Source organism: Netta rufina, assembly GCF_964035555.1.
Source record: "Netta rufina genome assembly, chromosome: Z".
In the NCBI taxonomy this organism is placed as follows: domain Eukaryota; kingdom Metazoa; phylum Chordata; class Aves; order Anseriformes; family Anatidae; genus Netta; species Netta rufina.
In genome coordinates, this window is record NC_140126.1 from 56269779 (window position 1) to 56279933 (window position 10155).

At 45.3% G+C, this 10155-nt stretch overlaps 1 protein-coding gene across 1 annotated transcript in view; it reads right to left on the reverse strand.

Moving 5' to 3' along the window:
* The window catches only part of PJA2 (praja ring finger ubiquitin ligase 2), a gene marked incomplete at both ends in the record, with an annotated part of 29010 nt that extends 19193 nt beyond the window's left edge, over positions 1-9817 (reverse strand). Inside the window, 1 exon segment of the mRNA XM_084305582.1 lies at positions 9796-9817. Coding sequence (XP_084161708.1) covers positions 9796-9817 — 22 coding nt within the window.
* Positions 9818-10155: the final 338 nt, after the last annotated feature.

Genomic DNA, 10155 nt, shown 5'->3' on the forward strand with positions numbered 1-10155 from the left:
CTCATTTTTTCTTTGGATGTGATACTCCTCTACACTCTGATACATATGTCATCTTGCAAGACATTTCTGAGTGCTGTAACAGAAGAGATTTCAGTTAATGCAGCACAGTACAACTAGCACTAGCTGTCTTGACCATGTGACAGGAAAAGCACAAATAATCAAATTACACCTTCGAGAAGAGAAGTCCAAGTGCATTACATAGTTCAGGCATGGCCATACAAGGCAACAGCCCATGTATGATTCCTGTTATTACCACACTAATTCAACTGGTTGAAACAACAACAACAAAGTGTAAACACAGTGACACTGCTTAATTGTTAGTTTGTTCCCTAAAACATCAGTAATCTTCATGAACAGATGTCCACCCAAGAGAGTCAAACTCTTGGAATGCAACTCCTTATTTTTTATTTTTAAAAATTGAATGCCTTCAATTAGAAGGCTCAATGCCTTCTTCGCCTCAGTCTTTAGCGGCAATACCGGTTGCTCTCTGGATACCCAGTACCCTGAGCTGGTGGAAGGGGATGGGGAGCAGGATGTGGCCCTCACTATCCACGAAGAAATGGCTGGCGACCTGGTACGGCACTTGGATGTGCACAAGTCGATGGGGCCGGATGGGATCCACCCGAGGGTACTGAAGGAACTGTAAGAGGAGCTGGCCAAGCCACTGTCCATCATTTATCAACAGCCCTGGCTACCGGGGGAGGTCCCAGTCGACTGGTGGCTAGCAAACGTGACGCCCATCTACAAGAAGGGCCGGAGGGCAGACCCAGGGAACTATAGGACTGTCAGTTTGATCTCAGTGCCAGGGAAGCTCATGGAGCAGATCCTCCTGAGAGTCACCACGCAGCACTTGCAGGGCAAGCAGGCGATCAGGCCCAGTCAGCATGGGTTTATGAAAGGCAGGTCCTGTTTGACAAACCTGATCTCCTTCTTTGACAAAGTGATGTGCTGGGTGGATGAGGGAAGGGCTGTGGATGTGGTCTACCTTGACTTCAGCAAGGCTTTTGACACCGTTTCCCACAGCATTCTCCTCAAGAAACTGGCTGCTCTTGGCTTGGACTGGCGCACGCTTCGTTGGGTTAGAAACTGGCTGGATAGCCGGGCCCAAAGAATCGTGGTAAATGGAGTCAAATCCAGTTGGAGGCCAGTCACTAGTGGCGTTCCCCAGGGCTTGGTGCTGGGGCCGGTCCTCTTTAATATCTTCATTGATGATCTGGACGAGTGCATTGAGTGCACCCTCAGTAAGTTTGCAGATGACACCAAGTTAGGTGCGTGTGTCGATCTGCTTGAGGGTAGGAAGGCTCTGCAGGAGAATCTGGATAGGCTGCACCGATGGGCTGAGGTCAACTGCATGAAGTTCAACAAGGCCAAGTGCCGGGTCCTGCACCTGGGGCGCAATAACCCCAAGCAGAGCTACAGGCTGGGAGAGGAATGGTTGGAGAGCTGCCAGGCAGAGAAGGACCTGGGAGTGATGGTTGATAGTCGGCTGAATATGAGCCAGCAGTGTGCTCAGGTGGCCAAGAAGGCCAACAGCATCCTGGCTTGTATCAGAAGCAGTGTGGCCAGCAGAGCTAGAGAGGTGATCGTCCCCCTGTACTCAGCTCTGGTGAGGCCGCACCTCGAGTACTGTGTTCAGTTTTGGGCCCCTCGCTACAAGAAGGACATCGAGGTGCTCGAGCAGGTCCGGAGAAGGGCAACGAAGCTGGTGAGGGGCCTGGAGAACAAGTCCTACGAGGAGCGGCTGAGGGAGCTGGGCTTGTTCAGCCTGGAGAAGAGGAGGCTCAGGGGCGACCTTATCGCTCTCTATAGGTACCTCAAGGGAGGCTGTAGCGAGGTGGGGGTGGTCTGTTCTCCCACGTGCCTGGTGACAGGACGAGGGGGAATGGGCTTAAGTTGAGCCAGGGGAGTTTTAGGTTGGATGTTAGGAAGAACTTCTTTACTGAAAGGGTTGTTAGACATCGGAACAGGCTGCCCAGGGAAGTGGTGGAGTCACCATCCCTGGAAGTCTTTAAAAGACGTTTAGATGTAGAGCTTAGGGAAATGGTTTAGTGGGGACTGTTAGCGTTAGGTCAGAGGTTGGACTCGATGACCTTGAGGTGTCTTCCAACCTAGAAATTCTGTGATTCTGTGATTGATGTTCACAGTAGGTAAAAACTTTAAAGCTGGATGCAATGCCTTTTTTTTTTTTTCCCCCAAGTAATTCCTCCATATGCAGAATATACATCTTGTATTCAGTTGTTCTTAAGAGAATTCTGTCCTGGGAGAGGTTTATTAGATCAAAATAGTGAAAGCTTTCACCTTTTACTGCATGTTTGGATTTCACATTTGGATTAAGGGAAGAGGAAAGATCTACCTAGTTAACAAAATAAGGAACCTACATGCCTCAAATGGGCAGCATTTAGGCATCTAAAGCTAGACGCCTGTCTGCAAGCAATCCTTCGCACAGTCAAGTTCCTTGCAACACCTAATAAATTTTCTCAGTTTCTTCCCCCAGCTAAGCCAACCATAGAAGTGGCCATTGCTCTACCTGGCAGCCAAAGCTCAGTTTGCTAGGCCCATTCAAAACACATTCAACTGCTGCTGACAAGGCAGAGCTCTGCAAAAGCGAACTCTTGGATATATCTTCGTAATACCCAAGGCCAGGATGAAAGGATGTGCTTCTCTTCTGATGCCACACACCGGTGATTAAGTAATTGAAGCATGTGAAACAGGCTAAAGACATTAATTACATGTCAAGCTAAAGATGTTTATACCCACACCTCCATTGTTTCAGAAGGATACTACTGTCACCTGAACTCCTCAAAGGCTCATTAACAGCAATTATTAAGCAGAGAAGTTTAAAATTATTGGATATGGATTTAACGAAGACACAGAACCCAGGAGAGTGGTTCCCAAAATGCACAATGAAAAGCTCAGATTGCAGAAAGCAATGACTTCATTAATGTCTGAAACATCACCTGGTTACACCTCCAAACAGACTGACCAATTTAGGTCTCCGGGAACCCAGTAGTGCAAAGGATCCCTTCTGCAAATATGAACCATGTATTTTTTCCTCCACTGTGGGCCTAACTTTGGAAATACAGTACAGGCAATTAAAGATACCTGAATGTTTGTTTGTGAAGAAAAAAGATGCTTTTTGTCACCTTGTCCACTTGAATGACAGCAATTATCCTGCATTTAACGTTATTTGGAGAGCTAATGAAAATACTAACTACATCAAGTTTATATTTTTGAACTCCAAGAACACAGCAAATAATTAATTGTGAAGAGCCCTGCAAAGTCATTTAAACTAAACTCTTAGCTTAGAAGCACGCATGCACACTTGGTGCCAACGTGTTTGTACCTGATGGGCACTACAAGCCTGACTATCAATTTTGATATAAGCAGGATCAATGCTAGTGACAGTAAAATAACAACACCGGGTGGCAATGTGATCCTATGCGCATGCAGTACCAGAATTAGGTTCTCACGCTTCTGAGACACTTCCCTCAGTGTCTGCTCTGTGTGCCCTCACAGATGGCCCTCCCCACGCTCCCTGCAACAGGGCTTGCTGCATGGCCTTTCAGCTCCAGCAGCAGGAGGGTAAAGAGGTCAGAGCCAGACTGTGCTTGTCCTTCTCTCTTCAATAACAGTGGATGGACATTAAGAGCTGCAGCACACAGGCAGGCATCTGGAAACAGGCAAAGAGAGGAAGGCTGGGCATTACTGGGGCAGAAAGGGAAGGGATGGATTCAGGTCCAGCGCACCCTTACACTGCACCAAGGTCCCAGTTTCGAAGGAGTATTAAATCAGAGCAGTAAGATTGTTCTTTGGGAAAACAGAGGAACAGATGAAGGGAAAAGGAGACATCCAAAACCATACCATTTCCTAGAGATTTAATAGCGTGGTAATGCTTGGTGATCATGGATGAAGCACATTGCTAACCATTTGTATTTTAGGCAAAATTAATCAACGATTTAGATGACAGAAATCCTAAAATGCTGTTTCAGAAAAAAAGCTTTTTATGTCAACAGCAGAGGTCTACAGATGAATTTGAGGAAGGCTTAACACTTCCATTTTTTTCTTGCTGATGAATACAATTTGTCTTAGAAAGCAAATGCTCAAGTGTTAGACTATGTTAACAGAGCAGGCATCCCTTGGAATTGCCTAAGAAGGTAATAAATATATGAACAAAACCAAATACTACTAGCAAACAAAAAGAAGTTATCCCCCTCACACACATACTTTAAAATGAAAGACTCCTAGAAGAAAGGCCACTGCAAAATATTCTGATACTGATCTGAATCACTTTGCAAATAGCAAAATAGACAGAAAAGAACACCAATGAGATGTTTCAATTGATAGTGGCTTCTTTCCACTTTAATACTAAATACAGTTTCCATTTAGGATTTCTCTGAAAATGTGCAGTTTTATACATTCATTTTTGTGCCGTAAGTGCAAAATTTATTTTCTGATATATTGCAGTCCATTAAGGCATATCATACAAATAGTTCTATTTCTGCATTAGTCAATAGGCACACTAGAAGAAGATGGTTAATATCTGGGGCATTGACTGCATATCCGTAATATCAATTAATGACGTATATGCTGATACTCAGCATATACAATCACAACTCTATCTAAATTGTAAAAAAGTTTGCCAAAGGCTTTAAGGGGAACAGGCGCTGGTACTGCACAAGTAACAGTGAATTCAAATATATGCAGGAAACTCTAAACGGTTGCTTTGAACAAAATGCTTTAAACATAGCCACAGGGCAATTGGTATTTAGTTAAGATGCAAAAAGGAAAAACACAGAACTAGTTCAAGTCCAGAACTCCCTTTGCAAGTGGATCCCAGTCACCACCTCCCATGTAGAATGGGTCTGAGTCCGAACTGGTGAGCTGCTACAAACCAGCATCTTGACACAGCCCCTTTCTATCCCTAGACATTCTCCTAAAGCTGAAGATCCTGCATGAACTCCTAAGCTTCACCCAGGCTTTTCCAGCCAGCATGGGTGCAGAGAATCCCCTGCACAGCTGTCTGTTCACTGCAGACAAGCTGCCAGGGTCAGGCAGGCTTGTTCTGATGCTGCTTCAGCTGTGGTTACCATAGCTGGCTGCCAAGCTGTAAATTGGACCAACTGAACTTACTAAGCTTCACCAAATCCCCCCTCGTTAAGGTCTTTTTTTTTTTTCCATTTTTTTTATGCTTAGATGACAGTTGCATCAGCACAGCTGCCATGACAGAACAGAGCCAGAAGCAAGCAGCCAGAAGCAGGGATCACCGGCAAACCACAAACTCTGCTACCAAATTCCTGCATCCCTTAGCTATCAACTCTCCACTGAGTACTAGTCTGTAACCATTCCAGCACTGATTTTTCCACTGTCCTCCTACCAGTTAGCTCGTCCAAATGTGTGTTCAACTTCTGCATTAGGCCTGGTTTCTTCGCACTGCCTTGCTCACATTTTAGCCCCGCTCACTTTACTTTCTTGTAAAGTGAGACAGAACTGAAAATAGTCTGAACGCATCACTTTCCTCTGCCTTGACTTTGACTCAACCCTGACTTTGGTAGGACATGCAAATCTGTCCTACCAACTGCCATCTCTGGCTTACCATAATAATTGCTTTTCCAGTTTTTATCCTGAGGAATACCTTCAGCAGAAATTCTACATTAAAACTCAACTCAAGAGACAGGAAAGATTAAGGAACTGAAGCACTAAAAGCTTTTAAAGATAAGGATGGTGTATGTATCGCATGCACTAACCAATTAAGAACATGTCCCACCCTGCCTTACAGAATGAGCATTACAGCTTGAAAAATAAGAAGCCTAGCTTTGGCAGCAGCCCCTGCAGTGATGTGTACAGTGGTTTAAACAACTGATGGGCAGATCAGCTCCACCACACCGCTGTCTCTCTCCCCCTTTTCAGGACAGGGTGAGAAAATAGGATGGCAAAAAAAAAAAAAAAAAACACAAAACAACTCATGGTTAAGATCAGGAGCGGTTTAATCAGAGGAAAAGAAAAGCAAAGTCTGTGCAGAAGAAAAAAGAGAAATCAATTACTCTGTCCTTTCCACCAAGGAGTAAGTTTTGTCCATGTCTTGGGAAGGAGGGCCTCAATGTGTTGCAGTTGCATGGGGGGACAGGCGCTTCCCTAACAACGCTTCCTTAACAAGAGCCCCTTCCCCAAATGTCCCTTTGGGAAGTTTGGGCCAGCTGCCTTGGTGCCTGCCCCCCTCGGGCTGCCCACCCTATCCTGCTGGCTCTGGGGGCCAGCCCTGGTGCTGTGCCAGCTCTGCCCCACTGCTGACAAAACAACTGGGGGCTGGGGCTGCAGGTGCAGGGCACAGCGCTGCGTGGGCTGCTGCGGGACGGCGAGCTCCATCCCAGCCGCCTGCCGAACCCGTGCGTCTCTCCTCCCTTCCTTTCCAAGCACTGAAATCTTCACACTCTGAATGTGTACCAAAATAACGGTGTGGAAGGAGTTCTCATCTCATGTTTTTAATTTGATATCCAGAAATTCACTCTTCTTTTTTTCCAGACTGCCAGCACACGGTTTATCTCCTTTTCTCTCACACTCAGAATTACTTGTGCACTAAGCAAACACCACCAAAGCCTTCCCCCACCCCAATCCATCCTCTTTTCCCTTTGCCTCTGACTTTTGTACTGCGATTTTCAATTTCAGTTCCAATTACAAACTTTTGAGATGAGGATGTGTCTCTTTAGAGCTGAAAAGGCCACAAGTAGAAGCCAGAACTAAACAAAGTGTCAAAAACTTTTTGAACAGTTTAAGCAGAGAAGGTTCAGGTTTATGTTTTGTTAGTGTAGGTAACCTCAACATACTTTAAGAAGTTGGAACAGTCACTTCCCCTCTCCCTGGCAAACACAGCAACAAGGAGATGACAACAGAATCACAGGGTGGAAGTTCACGTGCTCGAAACTCTTAAGAGTGATACAAGTCAGCAGCAGATCATGCCCAAAGATGTATTTTTCCATTGTCATCTCTCTCATCTTACATAACTGCCTCTATTAAATTCAAGTTAACCCAAAACCGAATGAACCCTCATCTGCTACAAGAAGTACTGAAAGCAGTTTTCAGAAGTGTTTTTTTTGTTTGTTTGTTTTTTGTTTTTTCCCCAAAGAGCAGTGAAAACTCACTGCTTTGAACAACATTTTCCTTTCACAAGCAGTACTGTGTTCCTTGGATACAGGGCTAACAAAAGCCTCTGATTCAGTTGACAGACAGGAGAGCTCTCCTGAAGTTGGTTGGGCCTTTCAGATTTTTGAAGTTCAGAAGTATAATGTGAAGTGATCCTAATGCACCTGGGGAGAAATTGAGACAGTTCTGAAAAAGAGAAGAGCAGGACATTGCTGTCAGGTGGGGTTAAGCAATGGAGCAAACTGCCAAAGCAAGAACAATTGGTGATGTGCAGCTCCACAGGACTGCAGAGGCCCACATGTTACACCAGTCAATACTCCTGCTCTGTCGCAGCAAACAGCAAAGAAGTGAGTGGTATTGGAGTGAGGGCTGCAAGGCAGGCAAAGCAATCCTTCTGTGCTGATCAGTGTTAAAACTGGATCTAGCATTCTGCAAAGAGCTTTAAGCACCATACCTGCCCATACACACACAGAGGAGGGAAAAAAAAAAAAGTTGGTCTTAAATTGCAGCAAGGAAGATTTCCCTGACATTCAGAAACAACACAAGCGACAAAAGGGAAATGTTTCTACCTGCAGTAACACCATACAGCTTAGAGGGATTGCAGGGGGGGAAGAGGGGGATGAAGATTGTCATGCTGCAGCCCAGAGAACAGGGCTCATACAAACACCCAGCGCTGGCAGAGCAGAGCGGCTGGGCTGGACCTTCCTGAGGTCCCCCCCCAACTCCCACAGCCCTACTACCCGCCAGGAGAGCCCACCTGACCTCCAGATGTATATGCTACAAGAGCATAGAAATGGGGTTCACGTCATCCCTTACTATAGCAGAGAGGGAAAAATCTCCTGCACATCTTCTCATTTTACTTCTCACAAACTTCTGAAGTGTTACACAATTGAAATGCTCTATGAGATGGCAACAATTACACTGGGTATGGTACAGATACTTGATTTACTTGTTGTCTCCTTTTAAAAAACAATCGCCTTTCACTGAAAGCCTCTTATGCCAGTCTTAGAGACACATTATAGAATTAATAGCTAGGAGTCAAGTTTTAAGAGTGAAAAAAAATTACTATTGCAGACTCCTGACTGGGAGAACTGCTTAAAATTCGTACCTGACCAGTTTTCTGAAGCTGCTACCAAGCTACAAATATCTTGTTCACCAAATATTTGATGGAGACTTGCCTGTTTATGATGCAATGTCAACTACAGAGCCATTAAAACAAAAGGCTTATTTGGGCTTTTTGCTGATGTTTAGAAACCATTTGAGTTATGGAAACTTCTCTTGATTATTTCAGGTTTATTTAACCTCTGACACTAAGCTGATAGGGAAGGACATTTTGGTGTAGCTGATTACCACTAATCTCCTGAGCAATCATCCGCAGTCCACCATCAGCATCAGATGCATTTCTCTGTACTTCGCTTTTCTATGTTATCAAGTAGTTATATCATTTTATATTCAATCAGTTAACACCTTGGATTTTTTCTTCCTGCACAGCATCTAGCACAAAGGTGTTGCAGATGTTGCAGCAATACATGAAAACCAGAGTGGATTTTAGCAGCTAAAACACTAGAGACTTTTCAGACCATTTTTTAATAATTTTAAATACCTATGAAAGAACACACGTATGTGCCAGCTGGAATTCTTTCTGCTTCCATAGTCACACACTTGGCTACCTGAAATAGTGCATAATGGTACCAAAATATCACGCTTGAAATTAATCAGATTGGAAAAGCAGTTTCAAAACAACCACTCAGAACATTAAATACTATTGGCAGCAGGATCTCCAAACATCTTCCTCCACAGTGACACAAGCTTTGAGGAATTCGTGTGCCCACTCTGTTGTCCTTACAGATTATTCCACTCATTGGTACAAGCTTGTTAATAATTACCTCTGTTTCCAGTATAAATAACTTATAACCTGCTCCACAGGTACCACAAAAACAGCCAAGCAGGCAGGCCTTTAAGGGAGCAGAAGTCTGACAGCTCAGGAAGTGTCCCTGTACTAAACAAGTACAGCATTACTCTGAGCGCTTCGGGATATTCCTGTGACAAACAGCATTAAGGGCGATTCATGCCAGTTCAATTCATGCCAGTTCAGGCTATCGAAAGGCACAGAGGCCCAAACCACAAACACTGACAGAAAGTACCACCCGGAGCTCAGGCCTGCATGTGACTTAAGGACATGCAGAGCATCGCTCCTCCACCAATGCTCTGACCAGAAGGCCGGGGTTAGCAAGCATTGCCCTCCCCCGGTGATGTGGATTTATATTTAGGACATGTTCAAAGGTTTTTGTATAATATCTTGAAACAACGTTAAAATGAACTGAAATTTTAAAATGTTTGTATCAGTTTCGGGTGACAAATACAATCAGGACCTGTCCAAACACACCACTAAGTATATAAGTAGAAGGCTGCTGAGGCATCACTACAACTCTGTAGTAAGCTCTGTCAGAGTTTTACAGCCCAACCCACAAAAGCGCAGAGTGCTCGTTAACATGTCAGTGAATACATCAATTTGAACACATTTACTCCCTGCACTTTGTTCAAAACGCTACTCAGAAATACTGTGATGAGAACCTTTTGAGCGGCAAATTTCATGCTTGCCACCTCAAGTGCACCCACGACCCCACTGGGCTCAGCTGGCAGCCCAGCCGTACTTACACACAGGCAATCTGTGCGCCATGGTGTGTCCCTCTCACGGGTGCCCTGCCCTCAGTGCGATGGGGATGGGACGCTGGCACCTGTTGCTGCAGAGCACGGCAACACTTCTTCTCCAAGCTTCCTGGGACACAAGAGGACCGAGAATCAGCACACGTGCAACCCAGCACGGACATCACCGGGGACACCGCTGCGTGCAAAGAGCAGCGGTGGCAGCTCATGTTTTGCTGCCAATGCACATCTGGCTGCTTGCTGAATCAACCCAGCGGCACGCTGCACTGCTGCACGGGACGGCTCTCCCACCGGGCAGCAGCACACACCTTGCTGCGACGAGGCCTGCACCCGCGGAGAACTTTCGCTCGC